Below are 24,005 nucleotides of genomic sequence, written 5' to 3'. Positions count from 1 at the left end.
AGGCTTGGAATGCATATCTCTTTGACATGACAGTCTGTGATGCACTGGGTACTGAGTGTCAGATATCAGAGCATGTGAGACAGCAATGGGTGAACGGCTGCAGTAACAAGCTTGGTGATGTCCCTTAGAGGGAAATGCCAAAACACCTGCAGTTGTTGTTCACATGGCGACTAGTTGCTATGGGAACACTAAGTCTCCTCAGCCCATATAAAGTTGATGCTTTTGATTAGAATAGATGCACGCATGTGTTTTGAGAAGAATAAATGAATGGTGGCTCCATTTGAACAGGATTTTCAAGTACATATTGTCACAGGAGGCTCATCTAATAAAATATGGAAATATACAGAGTGCCAAAATAATTAAAAGGAAATATTGAGCAAGAGGCATTGATATAAGACAATTGCTAAGAAAATGTCTTGGAACATTTAGACCAATGTAAGACAACCACTTAGACAACAGAATAATATACTTTTCAAACACCTATTCAGTCAATCACGGTTTGTGATGAAGTTTACTTGTTCCATTGTGCGAATGTAACAAAGATGTTTGCACCTAACTTTTATACACTGGCACAAATGTTAGAACTCTAGATGTGTCCTAATGCATCTTTTTTTTGCCATTTTTCTCAAACAAGTTTAAGTAGCATCCAGTAATAGTATCTTACTAAATCAAACCACGCTCTGCGCTTCCTGAATCTACACCACACAAGATATGAAAGGTCAAAACTAAGAAAATGTTTTAGCAAAATTATGTTATGCCGCCTCCTAGTGTTACAAACGCGCAATGTTACACGAATAAAAAATTGTGATCATCTAAATCATTGCATAAATACATCAGCAAGACTATAAATGTTTTGAAATACATATTCATATATTGCACAACAATGTTTTACACAAGAGTGTGAAAATGCAGTAAAGACACGAGCGCAATCTTGCTTCTGTGATCCGGCACAAGGAAGAAGGCGCTGCCGGTTCCGGTTGGGCCACGTGTGCCGGACCCGCACCATGGCCATGCTGGCAGAGCGTGAGTTCATCTCGTGCGCACCGTTCGTCTGCGCTGTCACGAGCGCAGATCACGAGCGCGTTGTGTAATATCGCTTTGTATTCACATTCGTTTCCAATATAACTCGTTTAAAAGTTACTTGCATATGTTGCGTGTCTGTTTAGGTTATTGTATGTGCCAGCTAACTGGCTAGCTGGCTAAATGCTTCTTTTTAGGTCCAGCCAGATACTGTTGAACATAGGTTGTGTGTTACTGTTTCTAGTAATGGTGTTGATCATACCATCTATGTGAAGTATGTTTACTCAAAAAAGTGACGTTTGATGATCATGTTTAATCTTTGGCTTTATGTGTAAACAAGCTTTGCAACTCACGCTAGCTAGCTGATTAGACACAGTATATTTGAACCGTCTAAGAGATTTTCTGTTCACAGTGCGATTAAGTGAACTGAACTGTTTTATTCATAAGCTCGACGAAAGCAGAAGTGGTCCGTGGACCCGAGGAACAGTGCATGGAGCAAAGATGAGTCGAAATTCGGCCAGAAGATGCTGGAGCGTATGGGCTGGTCTAAAGGAAAGGTATTGGCCCATCTCTAAGAAGAGAACCTGATTGGGGTGTGTTTGTAAAGGTTGGGAGGCCACGTGGTGTCAGGATGGGGGCGTTTACCGTCAATCAATCAATCAAAGATTATTTGTATACCGCTTTTCACAACACATGTTGTCACAAAGCGCTTTACAGTATTTAAAAGGTTAACAATACTATGGGTCCAGAACCCTAATGAGCAAGCCAAAGGCGACAGTGGCGAGGAAAAACTCCCGTCGTGAGAGATAATGCGTACGAATGTGTACGAATTAACACGCAAGTCTTTACTTTACTCAGTTTTACTGGGTTTGTGTATTTTTCTTTATGCTAAAATACACAGCACAGTGTGGTGAGTGCAGTATGCTCCTTACGCAATGTGCCTGGTTGCTTGTGTAGAGTGAGATGATTTAGATTTATGTTGAAGTTCATGGTGTGGAATCCAGCACCACATATAAAGTAGCAAACTACCTTTTATACACATTTCAGACATGAAGGGCACAACTCACTCTGTTCACCGCTCACTCTGTGTTCATGGGTCAAGTCTAGACTCAATCAGCAAGAGCTGAGGTTAGTTTTTACCCTGCATTAACACAACCAACTAAGGGATGTGGAAATTGGTTAACAATTTTGACCAGGTATGATAAATCAGGAAAAAAGACTAAACTGGTGCTGTGCCCAGAATTGTAGTTTGATAATTGATTTTGATTGCAAGACCACACAGGTTGTACAGCCACTTTATTAGAAATACATACCTTGTATTTACATTGGTGATTTAATTTGTGCAGGTTGTACATTTACTCTAACCTTATTTGCTGATATGTGTAGATTCTGCCCTCAACCATGTTCATCACTGGTCGGGTATTGTTCACTGCCTACCTGTCAACAAGGTGTTAACAGTGACAGTGTCACAGTTCTGGGTTTTGCTGGGGCTTCTACACACTTCTGCTTCACTGCTGGATTGTAAATTACCTCCCAGAAATACCAGCCCCTGTAGTCGTGTACAGACTGTTGAAGGTCTAGAGGAGCGGTGTATGGCTGTGGTTATGAGTGTTAGAACGCATAAGTGGCATTTCTAATAAAGTGCGTGGTGAGAATAGAAAAAGTGATTAGTGTATTGGGAATGCTGAGAGTTGGAGTTTATGTACCAAAGGCTCTCGTGATCAGGAACATTCTGCAAGGAAAATGAAGTTTCAGCAGTTTATCAAAGAGAGAAATGTTGATATTTTACCAGAGGAAAGTGTCTGTCATCACTATTGATTGAGTCGCATTGTTGTTGGTTTGCGTACTTGACAGGGTCTGGGCAAGAGTGAACAGGGGGCAACAGAGCACATCAAGGTTAAAGTGAAGAACAACAACTTGGGTTTAGGTACCACAGTCAATAATGAGGTAAGATTTTCTCTGTGCTATAATTATTCTTCAAGTTATTGTACTACAATGCTTCAAGAGCATGAAACACATTATGGTCAGTTATACAGGTTTCTTGTGTTCCCTAGGATAATTGGATTGCTCATCAAGATGATTTTAATCAGCTTCTTGCTGAACTCAACAACTGCCATGGACAGAACAATGAAGGTGACTCATGCTAATGTCAGCACACACACACACACACACACACACATACACACAAGTCTGCTTCTAGCCTTCCGTCGGTGCGTCTAGCCTTCCGTCGGTGCTTCTAAGCCTAAAGCAACATTGGAATGCATATAAGACTGCAGTTTCCTGGACATAGATTAAGCTTAGTCTTGGTTAGTCTAAATTTCAGACTATTGGGGAATAACCACTGTAAACAAATCTTGTAGTCTTGGTTTAGGCTTTATCTGTGTCGGGGGAAGCCCCTTCCTGTTTAACTGATCAAAAGTAATAGATTTGCAGTTTATATTGTTTGCATTCACTCTTACCACAGGGTGGCGCTATGGTAACACATACGTAGTGATTGGCCTGTCCTCAGTTTGCTTTCTTCTTTTCCATTAAACAGGTGTAATTTATAATCATGCCTTATGGAAAAGTCGGGTAAACATTAGCCATAATGAATCTTCTCTGTGCTAAGGCCTTTCCGTTGCTTTAGCATACTCCTGCTTATCAGATAATTGTCAGGTTACTAACAAGATCTCGTGTATTAGAGTGGGGCAAACATTAACTAGAGCTTTAGTTCTTGATTTATGAATTATCTCCAACCCATTTATTTAATTTTGACAGTTTTGAAGCCCACCATAGTTCAGCTTTGAAAGTCTTGTATAATCTTATGTGTGCAGAACCCACCCAGGAAAATTTCAGTCTGGAGGAGAAATCAAAGACCTCCAAGAAGAGGGTTCATTACATGAAATTCACCAAAGGTGAGACTGTCCCTGTGGTCGCTACAGATTATGTTGCATGAAATTACCCACAGGTAACCCCACACTCTGTCAGTTGTGCCTTAACGACGCTGCGTTGTTGGGCTGGGTAGCGTCTTCTGTTTTTTTTTTATTATTTCTTTTTTTAACAATAGTTAAAAAAAATTAGTCATACATGCTGTTAATTGACTTAATGAATTGACCACAGTTTTCCCAATCTGTCTTAATGAGAAGAGCTTTATTACTGTTGCCCTTCTGAGGTAGTCAGCAGGGCTGTCTGCTTCCAATCGACCCGTGTGCGTCAGCTCGAGGGGCTGTTATTTGTCGCTGCCTAGTTACTGAGATGAATGCTCCCATGGCGACATGCCCCGCCCCCGCGCCTCCATGGAGTCCTCTGGCTGGAGGAGTGGGCAGTTCACGGGTCGGTGCTGCAGTAGATCAGGCCCAGCGCGGTCAGCTTAACCGGGAACGGGGAGTGGCCTACAGCCCACCTGGACAATTAGCCCGGAACGTGCCAAGAGGTACCGACCTCAACTGACTTGACCTTAGTGAAGATGAACATGTGTGGGTGTGGTGACTGTTTGAAGACTGCTCGTGCCCGTTATCCGGAATCATGGCCTTGCTCATGATCATTTAAGTGGTCATATTTTTAGAGACTCTTGCAGCCACCCCCCCCCCCCCCCCCCCCCCCCGATCCACCCAGTCAATGTTTTTTGAAAAATTCCAGGAATGTGGGGGGGGCTCTCATCTCTTATCACCTGGCTAGTTGTCGTCGTGCACGGCCTAAAAGCGCGGCTTCCTGTTTCCCGCGAGGAGCACGTCCCGACGCTTTCACGGCTCAAAATGGCCTCCGTCAGCGCCTGATGAGCCTGGCAGATAACGCCTGCTGTCGTCCTCCCCGCCTCTCTGATCCCGGGTGCTTTATTTAGCTGTGAGACGGAAGGTTGCTGTCCTTACAGATAGGGTGACGGTGGATATTCCCAAAGCTAGATAACTCACGAGGGATAGTGCTTGTCCCCAGACGGACATATTCCCTTTCCTTATCTTCAGCCTTGGACTACCTTGCTGACCTCAGTGCGCTCTTAACTTGTAGTGTTGGGATGGGCTCTCTCGTTATAGTGCGTGTTGTAGGCGTTCACAGGGCTGACGAGTATTGCTGAAGTTTCGAAGTAAATTTTCTTGCTTTGACATGACGGTATAACTGATCAGCGGCAAGGCGTTCACCTGAAGGTACGGGAGCTTATTCTCAAGTTTCAAGTGCCTTGCTTGCCCTAGCAATCTGTCTTCTGTTGCCCCCGTTGCCCCCATCTCTGATGACATGTCAGACCCCTTCACCCCTGCAGGGATTAAAACCAACGAGCACGTCGAACTAGCACGTCAGCCTTTCGGCCTCTTGTTACCAGGAGGAATGCGTGGTTTCTAACTTTGTTCCTTAGCAATCGGTGTCCAACACGAGACAAAATGCCTGGCTAATAGCCATGTGTGTTACTTGGCATCCAGCGCCATAACAGACTTTATTGTGAATGTCCTATGGCGATGTTGGTTACTGTGACTTGTAAGGTAAGGGTTATTATTGCATTTGACTCCAGCAACGTTAGACATCGGTGTCCTACTCGTGTCTACTGGCACAGCTGTATGGGCTGTGTGAATTGGTGGCTGTGTTGAGTTGCCTCACCCACTGCTGCAGGAAGGGTTTAGCAGAGATAAACCCGTGGCGCATGCAGTCGGTGGCATCCTGCGTTCAGCAGGTGCTTATGCAACACAGCATCTCCCGAGGCTTAGCAGGGCTTTGCGATGCAAAGACATCTAGCCTATTTCAGTTTGATACAAACAGGCAAGCAAAGGGGGAGGAGCAATGCAGCTCCTGCAGCCAATCGCGACTCGCAGCCATAGCAACACGCGGTCGCTCAGAGCTGGCTACGTCCCAGGCAATAAAAACACGCGTGTCGTGATGTGTCCGGAGTGAACTGCGCGTGTGGAATGTCCGTGAGCAAGGAGTGGGTGGTGATTGCAGCCTGGCCCGCTCCGCCCGGCTACCTCTTTCCTCCCTCCACCCGGCTGCCTCCAGCCCGCTCTAGTCCCGCTTCACCCGCATCCCTCCCACCCGGCTCCGCCTGGCATCTCATGCAGGCGGTGGTGCTGATTGATGGCTCTCAGTGCTGGAGAAAGGCACTGGCGTCTCTGCTGCCCACCCTGGGCACTAAGCTGTGTAAACCAGTAACCCAGATTTAATTGGCTGCCCATTTATCAACAGATCCAGAAGTTCTTGATGTGTACCAAGCTGTAGTACTTCATCATCTGTGTGACTGAGTAGGCCAATCCATTATACACTGGATGCATAAACCAGTTTTGGACTCTTTGGTCTATAATTGGCCTATTTTTTTCTTTTTTTTATATTTCAAATCCCATCACATTCAGGGAATGTTGGTTTTGTTCCTGTTGCTTCCCTGTGGTTGTTTCCTGCAGTTAAAGGAACACCCCTGCTTCACTGTGATCGTTTTCTGTCAGTTGAGAAAGTGCCACGTATGCCAAGGGGAAAGATTTGCGTGTTATTTCTGCTGAAATGTGAGAGCGAAGCTTTGATCCTGTCCGAGTCAGTTTGCTGGTTGTCAGATTAGAAAGTTGATCCAGAAGGGCCTCTGTGATGGCGGATCTGGTTTGTCCAGTGTTCCAGTGGTGACCTCGACGACTGCTCCCAACAGGATTTCCACTGCACCTCCACTGCACCAGCATACCAACACATCCTGCCAGTGCCCTGGAACCGGGCTGGAAAAAGCGGGCGGGGGGGGATCGGCGCTCCGAAACAACGGGCCACTCTAGCGGGGGCGAGGCCGGTTTTGGGCCCGCGTCTGGTTTCCACCGGATCAATAGGCCGCACTCGCCTTTTGTCTCGCCTCCCTACAGGGTTGCTAGGTTGCGGGGAGACGAGCCCCCCCTTTTGAAAGCCAGAGAGCCAAAGCTCTTGGAGCAATAAATAACCCGACGTTATCAGGCGCTGCTTGGAGGAAGAGGATGCAGCTGGTCGGCGGGGTCCTCGGGCCGAGCCGGCCGCCCGGGGCTCTCCTGGAGCCTTTGAGCCGCTGGAAGGCAGGAGGCGCAAGGCGGGTCCGCCCCTGCTCCCTCCGTGTGGTGGTGTTGTTGTTTTTTTTCTTTCGTCCGTTTGGTCCCTTTGACCATGCAGTGCACCCTCCTTTGCCTTTAAAACCTTTCCTCTCGGCATGAGTTCAGAACCGCTGCGCCCCACACCCTCCCAAATATTCATTTGTCAACAGGTCAGCGAGCTGACACGTTCACTTCATGTTAAGGCTGCGTGAAATCTACCAAACGCAAAGACCTTTAACTAGTGGAGGGTGGTGCTCCTTTCGGTCTGGCCCCCATGACCACCTCGGAGTTTGACAATGTCGTTTGTTTTTTTATATATATATCATTAAAGCTAATAGGTCAGGTTGTACAAAGACTGCACTAAGTCATGTGCTCCTCGGTAACACGTTCCCGGCCTTCTGCCCAAAACTGGCACGTACCGAACTGTAAGGGTTTGTGATGCACGAGCTCCATTGTGTGTTGAATGTCAGAGGTCTATATAAAGTTTTACCCTCTTTTTAATGTTTCTCGTAGGAAAGGACCTATCAAACCGCAGTGAGACTGACCTTGCTTGCGTCTTTGGGAAACGATTAAAGCAGACGAGCGATCAGGATGAGGTACGGTACGATGGGTCTCATCCTTTTGGTCTTCAAACACTTTTTATATATATATATATAATGTATACATACACACAGACAAAGGACCACCACTTGATGACCTCCACTTGATGTCTTTGGTCTTTCAAAATAATCTTGATGGAAACTGATTGATAAATGAGGGGTGAGGAGTTCAAACCTTTGACCAGCAGCCGAAGAGGAGGCGTGGCCTCAGTGGCCCCGCCCTGGTGGCGGCAGGTCACAGTGGAGAGCGCTTGCATGACACGCGGGGAAAACACAGAAAGCCCATTAACGGACGAGCGTTCTCGACCCCCACGACCCTCGCTGCGGACACGTGATGCGCTTCCATAGCTCGGCCTGCACATCGCTGGGCATCATCACTGTAAATATAAAAATCACCCACCGTCCTTAGGGGCACAGGAAATGATGAAACAAGCAAACCACGTTTTTGATGATTTCTTCACCTACCCTGGATAAGCAGTCTGAAGTTAGGAAGATTATGTTGCCAGGGTGATTTTGGCTTATGTGGCAACTTGGTTCATTAGAATGAACTGGGCGTCGTGCAGAACGTTCCTATAGCAACCATGGAGGCCTGTAGTGGCTCCTAGCGCTGGTCTTTCTCCTCACTCGGCCTTTGGCGACTGGTTTCTATGCGTGTCGTGCAGTGTCCTGGTTTGCTCAGACATGCCACTGTGTTTCCCCTCAGCTCTTTCTTCCTCTGGCCTTGTTTTTGAGAAATCGCATAATGCTAAAGTAGTTTAGATCATTCCATGAGACACAAAATATTTGGTAGTTATCACGCAGTACAGAAGGTTGTCAAGTTGGGAAAATGAAAGCTCGTTGACATCTTGGCTCTAGTGTTGGTTACAGGTGAACTCCGATATCCCCTGTTTTCATTTCGGAGGTGTAGTTGCTAAGCTCCAATGTTTGCTCAATGAAAATGCAAAACATTGCCTATAGGCATGCACGGAAGTTTAGGTGAAATTTGTTGGTTTGATGTGGTCTGGTAATTTGGAACTGCTATTCTTGTCGTTGGATATTTGCACATTGATTGCAGTAAAGCTGAGAAAATGGCCTTCATTATAAGAACGTCTGCTGTTCACCGAAGCATGAGGATAATGATTTAAACACAGAACGTTTCTCATTTTCATAAATGCACATGCACAATAAAGTGGAATTCAGGTTGAAGAGCCATTTGACTGCAATAAATAAATGTAAAATCCCCACTAAACACCCTTCTCATTAAACACACTGTGTGCACCTCACAATACCCACCACTCCAGCTCTTCCTAAAATTGGAAATGTTAGCAGTGTGATATTTTTTTTCCTTCTCTGTAATCGTTTTGTTCCGGTTTGTTATTGTGCTGTTCAGGTGGGACTTCATTGACCGGATCGAAAACCAATCTGAGCAGAATCACAATGGTATCCCAGGAGGCTGTGTGGCCAGGCCTGGTGGCAAGCCCAGAAAGAGTGGGCACTTGGGCCTGTAGAGGAAGCTGAGTGTTGTATTGTATTGTGTACCCTGTTTGTGTGATTTTGCAGGGAGCCCAGATGAGCACGTTGTACATGGTTGTACATGGGAAACGCATGCTTCTATGACTAAGCCTCATTAGCCCTCAGGCTAGTGGTGTGTTGTGCGGCGCTGAGTCACCCTCTCGGCCTCCTCTCGGCGCCACTGCTAGCCCAGCCGCACTACCCAGTCGTTATTCTCTGGCTCTGAGCGTGGAGCAGGTAGTGGGTTAGGGGCCCGGCCCCTTGGCCACGAGCCCGCAGGCCTCTGGTGCAGCTCGTGGGCTCAGGGCCGTGGGGTTGATCGCTCCTGGTCTTGGCAGAGATCTCTACCTCCTCTTACACGGAGGAGGGAGGTGAGGGAGGTGGTGTGTTTCCTCCCTCCTCACTCAGCTTCCTGTTAGCCCCTTATCTCTCGTCACAGTAGTCCCTGACGCACACGCACACGCTCGTGAAAGGCCGTTCCCCCCCTGCCCACTGGGCGCCCCACTACCCTATTGAAGTCAGCCAGGAGACTCGGGAGCAAATGTGCAGGACAAGGAAATCATTCTGCTCAGGTTCATGTTCAATTATAATCTCTTTCATCTCATTGGCACTTTTAATGATACTTAATTGCGCTTCCCCAGGGCTGGGAATAAACGTCAGTTAAACTTTGCATGGGACATCTGGCAAAAGTGAAATCTCTTCAACCTGCGTGTGGTGGGTTTGGACGGCCCGGTTTGGCACTGGAAGAGCCTGTGCTGCGTTTGCAGGGCCATGTGACGTAGCACCTCGGTGTCTGGGAGCAGAGCAGGATGCAGTAGCACCTTGCACACGAGGTCTGGGACAGAACCGCACCCTGCGGCCCCGGGGAGGCCGCGGGCCTGTGCGGCAGGGACTCTGATGCTCTCCCTGGGAAATCTCGCGTGCTGTTTCTGTTGACACTACAGTCTGCAGTAACGATTCCCATATACTTCTACTCCACATCATTATATGTACGTGCCAAATATCCGAGCATTTATTTTATGCTAGAAGGCTCGTCTGTGCTCGTGTCTGTGCATGCCCTGTGTTTGGAAGGATGTTACGGACTTTCTAATAAACGTAGTGGGAATGAGAGAAGAGGAGTAGCAGCTACCTCGCAGTTGTGACATCTTCTTTTTCCTCCTGTATTTCTTGCTTTCAGTCCGTCTCTCCCTCCATCTCTCCCTCCCTCCGTCTCTTCCCCCTGTCCCCTTGGGGGGGATGGGGGGGGTTCGTTGGGCTGCAGGCTGTATGGCTGTAGGAGGGGAGGGTGGCTTTGATTTATCTCTAGTGCCCTCTCTGCAGCCCCTCCACTCCAGCAGGCGCTAACAGAAAGAGCCGAGTGTGCGTGAACGCAGCTCGGTTAGCCCAGCCCCAGCATTAGCTGAAATAAACCCTCCTGCCGCTGGTGAAAAATGTCCCGTGATTGGCTAATTAATCAGTCAAAAGGAGAGCGTCGCGGCCTGTGACTTGAGGGCCCCTAGCGGGCGGCCGCTGAGGGCCTGCTGATAAATGGACTCCCGCCTGCTCCATACATCAACCAAACTTAGTCATTTTTTACCACTGCTGCGCGCGTCAAAGGTGGATCACCAAGGCCTACACTTTGGGATTTTTTCCCCCCTGCAATTTCATGCATTTCGGGAATTTCATTGTCACTTTGCTCGTGCGTTTGAAATGGATAGATCTCTGGCTTCATTGGTAGCCAAAGGTGAAAGAATGTTTGTTTGTTTTCCACAACATTTAAAAAAGTTCAATTGCTCATTTATTCCTTGAATATCTGAGCAGCACCAAAATTCAGGAATCTAAGGAAATGTAGAAAATTTCAACCTATGGCCATCACCTGTGCTCTACCTAATGTTTTATTTTATTCTTTATATATATTCTAATTAAATTTTTTATCGGGTATTTAGTTTGGCTCACTCAGTTTTTTGTTGCTTGTTTGCAACCTGTTGCTGGAGTCAAGTTTGGATAGTTATTATTGTAGATATTAGATATTTGGCGTTCTCTGCAGTTCTTATAGGAAGAGTTTTGTCAGATATACATTTTACAGTAATTAGTATTAAGGGTTGTGTGGGGGTGTTATTTTTGCTTTGCTTTTATTTTTTTTTGTTCACTGAAGTTTTTTTGTAAGTTAATAATAGATAAAGGATGACGAACTGAGCCTGCGTGGTTCATTTAGTTTTGCCTCTTCAGTGGGTAATAATGCGTGAGAGCAGGCGTCTGCACTGCTGTCCTGATGGGCCCACTGCTTCCCGTCGTGGCCGTAACCCTCGGCCTCTCACTCCTACACCCGTGCTGACACAAAGCGGCACCACCAGCGGCCGGCACCTGTGGCCGCCCGTGGTCCGCCCACGCCCGTCCTCATGAAGGATCGCCCCGGCAACCAGCCCGCCCGTTCCCCCGATGGGGCCCGGTCCCCAAACGAGCGGCCCGCCCAATCAGACCGGCTGCTCGGCAGATGTGGCAAAGAGACGAGAGGCGGCATCCTCATTGGGCGCCAGGGACACGCCCGTCGGGTGGAGCGGTTGTACCGAACCACTGCTGACGATGCAGAATTTTCAACTTAAAAATGAGCCAACTGAGCTTCCGTAGTGGGAAAGCTGTGTTCAAGTACCGCTTTGTGCCCCCTCATGCTTGGAGTCCTTTCTGTTGTATTTGTTCCTCAGTGCACCAAGAGGAGGACTGGAGACGTGGGGGCCCATTTCCGCAGAGCTGAGGAATACATGACAAAAGTGTCACATATCCGATCAAACTAATTATATATTGATTGATCGCTACATTTCATTATAAAGTTCAGACACCGTTTCTTTGCTTTGGTATTTTATGTGGCTGGGGAAAATGTGTTGTCATACAAAGACCCAACCATCCATTCTCAGAAAGGTAGATGTATATAAATGTTTGACAAAAAAAGAGAAGATTATTTCAGTCTTATTTTAATTGGTGCTATTTCGCTCATTAGAATCGTGCGTCTATGTTGTGTAAATTAAGCGTTTCATTGTGCCATTTTCTGGCCTAAGAAAAACGGACAGCCATTCAGTACTTGACCATAAAGTCCTGCCCTGAGCTACTGGGAAGGCGGTAAGGTAAATTTGCACAGCCATGTGACCTGGCATGTTTAGCTTTTGCGGTAATGCAGTAACCGACCACTTGCACTCAGAAGGCATGTTGTGTTTGAAGTCAGGGAGCCTTAATTCCCTATCCGATAACATCTAATTGCCTCAAACAAAAGCGCGGCCTCTTTCTCGCTGTTGACAGGGTGCCGTTGCTGCTGCCGTGGAATAATAGAGAAACAGTCCAAAGTGACAACCGCCCTAAACCGCCCCTCCCCCACGGCCGACCGCTGCCTGTGCCAACCCAGCCACGCTTGCAGATTAGAGGTGCGGATGGGGGAGGGGAGGGAGGCGGGGCTCTGAGCGTGTGGCCACACCCTCCCCGGCCTGGTCTGGCAGGGTGATTACAGCACCGCGCGCGAAGCTAACTGCCTGCCGCTCCTGAGAGTCTTCTCCACTGCCGCGCAGCCCGTTTAATCACTGCCCCCCGTCTTAATCGAATAAATCACGGGCAGCGTGGCGAGTAAACGCTGCCTCCTCCATCTTGGCGCTGACACTGCCGGCTTCCTCGGGGGACCATGGGAAGGCGAGCACTTTACAAATGTAAAGCGAGTCACCCAAACAGGGCTTAGTGGTGATAACGGTGCTGTCACTATTTATTCCTGGTGAGACGTAATGCATGTGAGTGCCACAGAGACTTACCACACACACACACACACACACACACACCTACCACTGGGATCACACACACACACACACCTTCCACTCGCATCACACACACACACACACACACACACACCTACCACTGGGATCACACACACACACACACACACACACACCTTCCACTCGCATCACACACACACACACACACACACCTACCACTGGGATCAAACACACCTGCCACCAAGATTATACATGCACACGCTCATACCACCAGGATCACAGACACACACACACACACACACACACACACACCCCACCGAGATTCTATACATACACTCGCACACCTACCACTGGGATATTTTGCTTTATTTTGCCAGTTCTTGTTTCTTCTTTCTTTACTTGTTCCTTTTTTTGGTCCACTTCAGACACGAGCTGAATTCCCCTGGCACAGTTTTAAGTGGTCTGTTTAACAGTGAGTGCACTTTGAGGCTTATATGTACGTATATGTGTGTGTATGTGAATGTTGTCTATCGTTTGACTATGAAGACGGCACCACACAGGTTGAAGTGTTGAATAGTCCCCCATTATGCACCTTGTTACACTGTTGTGCCATTTAACATAGAACGGAAAGGCTTTCGGGGTATTGGGCTCACCAGTGTTGGATGGCACCCCAGAGAGCTTGACATTAGTCAGCGCTTTCAAATGCTTCATTTGGTGCCTGTTCGTGTGTGTTACCCTTTAGGCAGATTGTAGGAAATACGATATATAAATAGGAATTTCCGATCTTCTGGGATGCAGCTCTGGGTTCTTCCATGGAAGAAAGAAAAGTACAGTTAATCGAGACGGTTGGTTTGCTCCGTCTGGCCATTTCAGAGTCGTTTAGTATATTGTAATGTGTAATGGGAAGGTCCCAATTAAAGAGCGGCGCTGTGAGGTGCGTGGGAGCCTCCTGTTGAGCTGTCCGCCTACGTGAGGGGCATGAAGGATGGCACACGGGCCTCCTCTCCTCGTCAGGGGGACCAGCCGGGGAACGTGGGGCCCGATCCATACTCGCTGGCCACCACCAAATTTATAATAGTGGCAGGACAATGAGAACATGGCCGCACAATCAGGCCTATTCCCGATATTGGCCCGATATTATCTATCGGCCAGGGGCCTGTAATGGAACACTTTTGGGTTTGTTTAGCATACTGCTGGAGGAACTGGCACGCCTCAGAAGACATTAATGCTCTCCTCCTACAGGCTTTTTTCTCCTTTCACATAGCTGGTGATTGATTGGACGGTCAGTACTTCAACCACAGAATAAAGTGGAATGAAGTGGTGTTCTCCCTTTGTATCAGGGCAGATAGTTTGACTTTTTCGTTCGATTAGGTAAATCCTGCCATCCTGACATATCCGGCCATCTTGTCGAAAGAGGAGCGGTGAGGAACATGGGCTAAACTCCATTTAACCTGAAAAGGGCAAATGAATACACATTTGAGTGTGAGACGTGCTCTGTATGTAGAACAAAGCAAATGAGTTTAAAGAGGATGTGTTTACAATTCATCCCTCATAAAGTAACAAAAATAGATTTCAAGCATGTGGCCAAGGCTGCTACTTTAATGTGCTGCAATTTCCACATACTTATCAAGCTGTGTCTACAGAATCAGTGTTATTCAGTCAGATATTCCCATTACAGTCCCGGTTGATTGTTGTTTACTTATTGAGAGATGAGCTTCCTTTACAAGTATATCCATGTTTGAATATGAGGAGCCCTGTCTCTACCTGGTGATGTCTACTCTTAAATATAGCACTGTATCATTGTGCTAGTTTCCTACCATATGCAGCCTTTAGTCCCTGGACGCTCAAAGTTCTCATTGCTGACACAGCATTCGCAATGCTAAACTAGCATAGTCTTTATGCAGCTAGGAATATTGCCTCTCTTCTATAAATTAGCCAGACTGTGACAGCACAGAGTTGGAGAAATTTGTTGCCGTTTTCAGCAGCAAACTACGGGGCACTGGAATACTGGATTACAGGGGTTTGTGAAACACAACCGCTTGCTTCTTGCACTAATAGCGTTTGCCCTCGTCGGTTGTGTCACCCGCTGATGCTGTGTGTTGGCATCGGTGTTGCGGTCCTGTTTTTTGGTTTTCCCTTTTCACGATGCCTTTTAAAGGTCCCTCCACCCCCTCCGTCTGTGCTGGGCCTCGGCGCTGCTCCCGTGGGGGCCCCCCCACCCCTCCGAGTGTCCAGTGCCTGGGGACCGGGGAGCAGGAAAGAGCGGGTGGCTCCCGCTGTTGGGACCCTTATCTGAGCCCCGCACACGGCGCGGGGAACATATCCTGTTCCTGGGGCCGCCCCACTGCCAGCAGGAGCGCGCGGCGGAGGAGACGCGAGGAGATCGGAGGGAGCAGGAGACGCCGGGGTAGAGGGACGAGGAGGAGACGGGATTGGAGGGAGGAGAGGGCGAGATGGGGGGGGGGGGCTACTGAGGCATTTTCTTTCTTGTAGTTGTTTGCTTATCGGTGGGGACCTTTTTAGTCACTCGACTAAGGAGGGCTTTCGTCGTGTGTGTTGGCATGTCTGCACGTTTGCGTGTGTGTGTGTGTGTGTGGTGCACACACCGGCCCCTGCTCAGCAATGGCGAGGTGCTACCAACAGCAATCCTCTCTCCACATAGGAGAGATAAGGCTAATGGTGATCCCCAGGCGCGCCCACCACACAGCCCCACACAGAGTTGTGCTCTGATGAAGAGGACATCCCTTCTCACTCCATCTCCCCTCCTCCTCCTCCTCCTCCTTTCCCCTCCAGAGAGTAATTTCACAGTTCACCCTCAAAGTGCCCCCCAGGCGTACCACTAAGCCCCAGCCCGGGGCGGCCTGGCCCATCACGTCTGTACCTCGTTCTCCCGCTGCCCAGACCAGGGCGAGTGCTATTGAACAGGGAATTATAGATTTTTTGGGGGGGCAAAAAAAAAAAGTGTGAAAGTTTTCTTTTAATGAGCCTACATGTGCAGTTCCCCACTTCCTCCGCGCTGCAACTGGACAACTTTAGAGTCGAGATCTGAAGCAGCAGCTTTTTATTAGAAGGGGCGACTCAAGTGTTCAGCACAAAGATTATGTTGAATCGTAGAGTACAGGTGTTTCACACGTGCTCTCGTACAGCCACATTTATAACAGGCCAGCAGATCAGACGGGTCGAAGTAGCATAAATGCTGCTGTACCCACTGGCCACTGACATGAGCACATTTGCTTTAGGCTGCTACACTGGTCTGTGTAGTAGCGTCCTCATCTGCGAGCTTGAATAAGGCATAAAAAGTGTTTTCATTTATTACACTGCGGCTTTTCCTGTAAGAGCAACAAACAAGTACCCCCCCCACCCCCCCAGGTCCCTTGATGGGACTTTTGAAAAATGCTGTTTTCATGGCTGCCTGTGACATAATGTAGAGCTTCCCTGTTGTTTAGCACACGCTTCAGAGTGGGTATTCTTCACCCCAAATCATTATGCATTGAGCAGCCCATTAGCGAAATGAAGACGAATGGGGCGGAGGTGCCGTGGTGACTAAGTGTTGGCCGGGAACAGTTGAGTCTAAAGCCCGCCTCCCTGGGCTTTTCAACATAGTCATTGTGTCTTGGGCCTTGTGGCCTGCAGCGATTGGACAGGCCGTCGTACTGCACAAAGGTTCCGCTCTAATAATACTCACTAATGACTCGTGTGTTTGCTCCACTCCAGCGCTGACATACACTCAGTCAAATTTCTGCTGGGATCATTGTCGTTTAATCCATGTAATCTCCAGGAGCTCAGCACAGTTGCCTCGGTCCAGTGTACTTCTGTGCCAGAAAGGGGCGTCACTTCAGTTGGGCTGTATACGTTTCTTTACAATTACTCAGCACTTTTCATTAAATGTATGAACTATATGTGATTACGTATGTATGTATCTGTAATCGTGTATAAAGAAAGCTAAAGACACCAGGACAAACGGGGACACAAGTAAAACGGTCAAGAGCACGAAGGACTGAGGGCAAACGTAAAAGAAAATCCGCTTTTTATTGGCGCTTGTGAAAGATGGGTTTTCTTTTGAGGGAGTTTATGGTAGTGATCCATTTGGCACCATTGGTTTTGATCTGCACTCAAACAGTCGGAGTCCCTCGCCATTGGCTGGTAGGCAGCAGGAATGGGTGAGCAGCTGCCAGAACAGGTATGACCCAGTGATGGCAAGTTGCCGTAGTCCAGGTGAGGGAAAAACACCATGAGTCAACTTCTGGGCGCTCTGCAGTTAAAGGCTGTTTGTAAGATCATCAGAATCAAGGTTAACACCTAGATCTCTACATCTGGGCTTAAGATTAGGAAGTAGGTTCAAGTTTATTTACAGATTTGTTTTTTACATTTGAGGCAACAAATAGAATCTTGGTTTCTGTTATAGATCCAAACATTGTTGGAGGATTGGCCTGCATGTTTTTTTTGTTTTTCAAGACCACTGGAATTGTCTGTGGTTTCACATCTGTATAGTTGTTGTGTAGGTTTGTGTTTAATGATATTACCCCACAACATGTACAAAAGAATAAAATGGGACCAAGTATAGGTCCCTAAGTACACTTTGACATGATCATCACCATGGTAACTGTTGAGGTTTTAATTTCCCCCTATTAATTTATAACATTGTGTCAGGATGTTATCACATGGAACAAGTCTCAACATGAAGGGAAGCTTTGAAGCCATTTGCTATGGCATGTGCTCTGGGGAGTGGTGGAGTTTGGGTGGGTGTGTGTGGGACAGGTTCATCTTGTTGCTAACTGTTATGTCTTCCCTCAGTTATGTGCATAGTTTGATGCATGTTTTATTTCGAATCGTGCTGTCCTGTGCACCTGTGTGCTTTGGGACGTAGCACTTTCCGCAGACGTGATCTCTGATTGTGAATATATATGTTAGTAACATATTTACAGCTTGTGTTCAGCTATGAAACATTGTTTAATGGATCAAAGCTTAAGAATTTTACATTAACTCGTTGCCTTCTTTTCCACAGTCCAGCAATGGTCGCGATTCTCAGGAAGAGAGAGAACAAGACAGCAGTGAGCAGGACGGACCAGCCCACCCGGAGGAGGAGCTCCACACGGTGACCAGCGCCCTGACCATGCAGGAGTACTTTGCGCAGCGGATGGCTCGGCTGAAAGGCGGCGGCCAGAGTCTCTCAGCTGCCTCCTCTTCAGGGCCCACGCCTGCATCCACCGACCCCTCCCCCAATGCCAGCGACGCGGAAGAGAGCAAGAAGAAGAAGAAGAGGAAGAAGAGGAAGGTGGCACACCAGGAGGTTGCCAGCGGAGAGGACGAGGAAAAGATGGAAGAAGCTGAGGAACATCAGGTGATGGAGGAGATGGTTGATGAAGACCAGGGTGATTTGGAGAGGGAGGAGAAGAAGAAGAAGAAGAAGAAGAAGAAGAAAGACAGAGCGGGGGCGTTTGGCATCCCGACAGCCGAGGAAGATGCAGCCAGGGATACGGAGACCTTTTCTCCAGACAAAAGGAAGAGCAAGAGGAAAGACAATGGGAGACCTCACACATCTCCAGACTCGGCCAGTGAACATGACGCAGTAGGAATAGTGATGGACAGACAACGTTCTGATAAAAAGAGGAAGAGGAGAGATCAGGTGGAAGAGCAGGCAGATGTTGAGGAAAGGAAACCAAAAACGGTGAAGAGGAAGCATCGTTAGGACTGTTTATGACTTTAATTCATCATATGTACACTGATGCTGGCAATGAATTAAAATGACTCTATTATTGGTCTGCAGTATTAATAAAGATTGTAGGGTTAAAATCTAATGAATATTGTGTGTACAATAATGTGAACACTGATTAAATGGACAAATTTTACAGCATTATTCGTAAATTATTTTCTTTTATATATGTACATGTTATGCAAGGGCATGCCATGTGTACACATTTCAGGATTAAGGATTAAGATTAAGGTTTTGCTCTTTAAGTGCAATCTGCATTTACAAACTTACTTTCTAGATATATAAACCAATGCCTTCTCTTCAAGCATACTGGTAAATTTCATAGACTATACATAAGTTAATGGTAAACATTTTGGTGAAGCAATAATCATAAAATTAACATACCAGAGCAGTCAGATATTTAAATGTTCATAAAGTCCTATAATTTGACAAATAGTTTTACAAAAATGTACACATTTTCATGGCATCATGGTTTATCCTTGTTGTGTGATATTTGGTGAAGACCATAGCCCACACTACAACTGTCCTCTACTCAGGGTTCATACTGGTGTTTGAAGTCCTTGAAAATGCTTGAATTTTAATTATTTCATTTACCAGGTTTAAGAAGTGCTGGAATTTGGCTCATGTACTTGGAAAATGCTTGAAATTGTAGCTGTAGTTCGTTTCACAACAACTAGTCTGACTAAATAGTTCACTTGTATTAAGTTACAAATACTTGCAAGAAATGTACTGCCTTTTGTAATTCCAGCACAAAACGTGAGAAAACTCTTTAACGTAAAATTTTGCTTTTTGAAAATAAACTACCATTAAATCAAATGTTAGCGGGGTAGCTAAGGTAGTTACCAGAGTTAATCTTAACCAAATGAGTATATATTTTAAGCAGATATTAAGCTTATCTGTATACACCAGCAAGCTTATGTAATATAACTTATTCTTCTGCTATTGCCTAACATGGTACCATCAATTAATCTGATAAAAAGTTAATCATTTTAAGTATGTCTGTATTTGTATAAATATGTATTTTACTACAGCTCTAAGGTGCTGAAAAATATTGAAAATGGACCTTGAAAAGTGCTTGAATTTGACCTTGGAATAGGTTATGAACCCTGTCTGCAGTTAGAACGAATCACTTTTGGCACATCACTTGTGCATTTCTGATCAGCCTGCTACTGCGAGCTTCAGACGAGACATCTGAGACTTGTTTAAAGTGGTCATATTTTGTTTTTGTCTTGGTTCATCGTCCTTCAGTCAGGAACCTCTGGACTTGGTTATTTGTTTAGCTTCTGAATTCAGATACTGGTAAGGGTTTTTACTAAACCTGTATTGTGCTGATGGACATGGTAAATAAGGTTGTATTACATAAAATGCCAATTATGTTTGTTTACAGCTGTGGTTTATATTTAGAAAGTATTTTGAACTTTGCCCCTTCAGATATGCCCTTTGACAAACCCATCACAGTCGTTTTATGGGTAATTTGTAAATATGCTGGATCTGAAATTAAAGCAAAGCCATTGTTAAATGAACCATCAGCAGAGCTAAACAAACACAATTTCTTTCTCTCTGGAGGATTGATGAATGCTTATGTTTGTCTTGGTGGACTGCGCTAGCTGGCTTGGGAGTGTTGGTATTGAGATTTGGGAGCTTATGTGACAAAGAATTTTTAATGCCTTCTTACTAAATATACCTGGAGTTTTATTTAGTGTAGGGTGGTTTCTAACAAAGACAGTGTGGAAGTCTGATGACTCTGTCAAACGGTCAATATTAGTCAACCAGTTATCCGCTATAGGAGAGGATGTGCTATTTTAAAGGCTTAATCGAATTATGGGGAATGCTAGCTGCCATCTTTTGAGACACTTCTTTAAAAATGACAGCTTCCCCCAATTCGAGACAAAGGGTTGTTGAATGACCAGTGACAAAATTATCTTAGTTTGAGTTGGCGTTTTTTAGGGAAAGAATGAACACACATTACTGAAAGTAACGACAGGCACACAGCACTGGCCTAGTCAGTCTGTAGCACCAGTGCCAGCAAAAAGAACAGGACAGCCCACCCGGAGGAGGAGCTCCACACGGTGACCAGCGCCCTGACCATGCAGGAGTACTTTGCGCAGCGGATGGCTCGGCTGAAAGGCTGCGACCAGAGTCTCTCAACTGCCTCCTCTTCAGGGCCCACGCCTGCATCCACCGACCCCTCCCCCAATGCCAGCGACGCGGAAGGGAGCAGGAAGACGGAGGAGGAGAAGAAGGTGGCATGTCGAAAGGTTGACAGCGGAGAGGACAAGGAAAATATGGAGGAAGCTGAGGAACTTCAGGTGATGGAGGAGATTGTTGATGAAGACCAGGGTGATTTGGAGAGGGAGGAGAAGAAGAAGAAGAAGAAAAAAGACAGAGCGGGGGCATTTGGCATCCCGACAGCCGAGGAAGATGCAGCCAGGGATACGGAGACCTTTTCTCCAGACAAAAGGAAGAGCAGGAGAAAAGACAATGGGAGACCTCACACATCTCCAGACTCGGCCAGTGAACATGACGCAGTAGGAATAGTGATGGACAGACAACGTTCTGATAAAAAGAGGAAGAGGAGAGATCAGGTGGAAGAGCAGGCAGATGTTGAGGAAAGGAAACCAAAAACGGTGAAGAGGAAGCATCGTTAGGACTGTTTATGACTTTAATTCATCATACATACACTGATTAATTTAAATGACCACTAAATGATTATTATTGGACTACAGTATTAATAAAGATTATTGTGGGATTAAAAAAATTAAAATCCAACTGTGTGTATAATTATTTAAATTATGCAACAAATCCCAACAAGATTATCTTATTTTGCTTGAGTGGGTTTTTTTAAGCAAAAGAATGAATGCACATTACTGAAAGTACTGATGGTGGTATAGCACTGGATTAGTCTATAATGACAGGAGTATAGTACTGGCTTAGTCAGTCTGTAATGACAGGGACATAGCACTGGGTAATTCAGTCTGTAATGACAGGGGCTTAGCACTGGGTAAGTCAGTCTGTAATGACGGGCATAGCACTGGGTAAGTCTAATGACGGGTATAGTACTGACTTAGTTTGTAATGACGGGCATAGCACTGGGTAAGTCAGTCTATAATGACATGGGCATAGCACTGGGTAAGTTGGTCTATAATGACATGGGCATAGCACTGGGTAAGTGTCTATAATGACATGGGCATAGTACTGGCTTAGTAATGACGGGCATGGCACTGGGTAGGTCAGTCTATAATAACGGGCATAGTACTGGCTTAGTGTGTAATGACAGGGGCATAGCACTGGGTAAGTCAGTCTATAATGACGGGCATAGCACTGGCTTAGTCTGTAATGACGGGCATAGCACTGGTAAGTGAGTCTATAATGATGAGCATAATACTGGCTTAGTCAGTCTGTAATGACAGGGGCAGAGCACTGGCTTAGTGGCACTAGTGCCTCTGACAGTGATGTTTTCAGAGAGTAAACTTTGGACTGTTTTGTGCTAATTCAGAGATGATGGTATTACCTCCCATCTGTCATCTCACTTGCATGTCTGGAACCAAACAGGATGTGTGTGTGTGTGTGTGTACATCTGGGAGCCCAACACTGATCCTGGAGGAGAAGAGTCCAGTACAGTCTGGAGATCCCCCTGCTGGAATGCACTTGCTAACCATGGTAATTAACTGATGAGTGCTGTTTGTGGAAGGATCCCCAAACTGCGCTGGAATAAATCATTGGGACGAGCCAGCACAGCACACGGAAAATAATTGCATCTTGTTTAATTATTTGATAACTGTACATCAGGTGTGTGTCTACCTCTGTCATGAGGTAATTAATAATTATTATTCATTAATCATTAATAATTCCATGTTTAGCTGCACTCTGGATACAAGAGTGATTTTCCTTTAACAGCAAAAACAGTATCACTATTAACATGCCTCTTAGTAAGTAATAATCACAACCTGCAAGGTCACGTCAGCTTGAACATGAACTACATACCAGCCCACACATCCATGAACATCCTGTGAGGCCCAGAGAGGCAGTCCTGTTGGTGATCAGCTCTGCTCAGACTCTAACCAAAACAGCGATAAGAGAAAGAAGAAGATCTGGTCGCATGCATGGTTGCATCTTTTAGCACCCAAACACACACACTGACTGGATGTCAACTCTCTGCAGGCCAGTGTGAACAGGAAGTGAAGGAACATATACTGTGGCAAATCTACACTGTGGGGGACTGCTCCCACATTTTAATGGTCTGCCCTTCAAGGGTCCAGATGCACTATGTAGACCTCTATTTACGATTGAGATCACCTTCCTTAATGGCCTCCGCTCTAAACCAGCGCCACGTTGAGCCGGTCTGCTCCCACTCCCTCGTGCGGTGCTGGAGTTTTCTCACAGCTCTTCCTGTCTGTTCTACAGCTTTCACAGCAGAGGAATGTTCTGTCAACAGGAACCCTGTGTCTGATAGGGACTCCACTGCTGACTGTGGTGAAGCTGTTTTCACATGGAGATCTGCTTAACTCCAATACCTAATGTTGGAGTGCACACTTATAATCATTTCAGAGATTGACAAGACCCGGTTTTAATTGGTCAGGTGTACATATGCGTAGTGTGAGGAGATTGTTTGTTCTTTTAATCTGTACATAACCAGAGTGGTGAGATATGTTCAAAGAAGATACTTGGGAGACTTTTAATACTGTGAAATCTAGATTGTCTGAGAACAATTAGTAAATTGCCTGTGTAATGTTTTAGGTCCATTTTACACTTCAACAAAGTAAAACATCCAGTCACGTCCATGATGGTCTGATGAATGGAAACGTTGAAACGGAGTGAACAACTGACGTCACAGGACTGTTCAACCTTGCGCAAAGGATGCGAAGAGTCGCGCGCCAAAGTGGGCCAACCCTCTACAGAATTTATCAGAACAGGTTTGATAACTTCGCTAAGCTTAAAAAAACCCGAGGCTCTTCCATTAAGGGCATATTTCGAAATCTCGTTGTTAATACACCAAAGATTAAAAAAAACATGAAAAATAAGATGTTTGGATTTTTTTGGAAAGCAAACCTTAATGCAAGCAATTGCCGAATTTAGTATTACTCTCTAGCCTTAAAGAAGATTTTAAAATGCCCAAGAATGACTTGAGATGTCAAATTAAATAGAACGAAACATACTGTATCAGAAGTAATATAAATAATTGTTTGAATAACAAGCATTTGTTTAAATAACAAATTATTCTAACAAATAGCACACCAACCGTGAAACAATGGCATCTGTCATTACTCCTACATAATCAAAATAAAGTGTCCCGAAAACACAAGCAAAAACCCATGACGTGATTTTGTAGTAAATGGTGTTGATATGTTTTCCTCTTCACTTTTTGTCGCATGTCTCAAGTTGCAATCAAGGAGGAGCCGAGAGTCCTCCGGGGCCTCTGTTGGATCCTACTCCTCAAATATAAAGCGCTTTGCCCATACAC

At 46.0% G+C, this 24,005-nt stretch overlaps 1 protein-coding gene and 1 long non-coding RNA gene across 2 annotated transcripts; one reads left to right on the top strand and one right to left on the bottom strand.

Moving 5' to 3' along the window:
* The first annotated feature begins 907 nt into the window (after window positions 1-907).
* On the top strand, window positions 908-18,685 carry pinx1 (PIN2 (TERF1) interacting telomerase inhibitor 1). The gene is made up of 7 exons (XM_077016938.1): window positions 908-1,023; window positions 1,468-1,577; window positions 2,875-2,967; window positions 3,075-3,153; window positions 3,834-3,914; window positions 7,527-7,609; window positions 17,837-18,685. The coding sequence occupies exons 1-7, from the start codon at window positions 1,005-1,007 to the stop codon at window positions 18,518-18,520; spliced, it is 1,149 nt and encodes a 382-aa protein (XP_076873053.1). The 5' UTR covers window positions 908-1,004; the 3' UTR covers window positions 18,521-18,685.
* On the bottom strand, window positions 13,175-23,969 carry LOC143522932 (uncharacterized). The gene is made up of 3 exons (XR_013133174.1): window positions 22,529-23,969; window positions 16,517-16,643; window positions 13,175-14,282 (listed from the first exon to the last, which is right to left on the bottom strand). It is a non-coding gene; the product is annotated as an uncharacterized LOC143522932 (long non-coding RNA).
* Window positions 23,970-24,005: the final 36 nt, after the last annotated feature.

Source organism: Brachyhypopomus gauderio, chromosome 9 (assembly GCF_052324685.1).
Source record: "Brachyhypopomus gauderio isolate BG-103 chromosome 9, BGAUD_0.2, whole genome shotgun sequence".
Classification (NCBI taxonomy): Eukaryota; Metazoa; Chordata; class Actinopteri; order Gymnotiformes; family Hypopomidae; genus Brachyhypopomus; species Brachyhypopomus gauderio.
Note: the sequence above shows the minus strand (reverse complement) of the source record. Positions and strands in the feature narration are given on the sequence as shown.

Excerpts from the sequence above, each read along its gene's own strand:
- pinx1 (XM_077016938.1), top strand. Across the intron at positions 1,578-2,874 it reads TGGGCTGGTCTAAAGGAAAG|GGTCTGGGCAAGAGTGAACA; the intron begins GTATTGGCCCAT and ends CGTACTTGACAG. Across the intron at positions 3,154-3,833 it reads CCATGGACAGAACAATGAAG|AACCCACCCAGGAAAATTTC; the intron begins GTGACTCATGCT and ends TTATGTGTGCAG.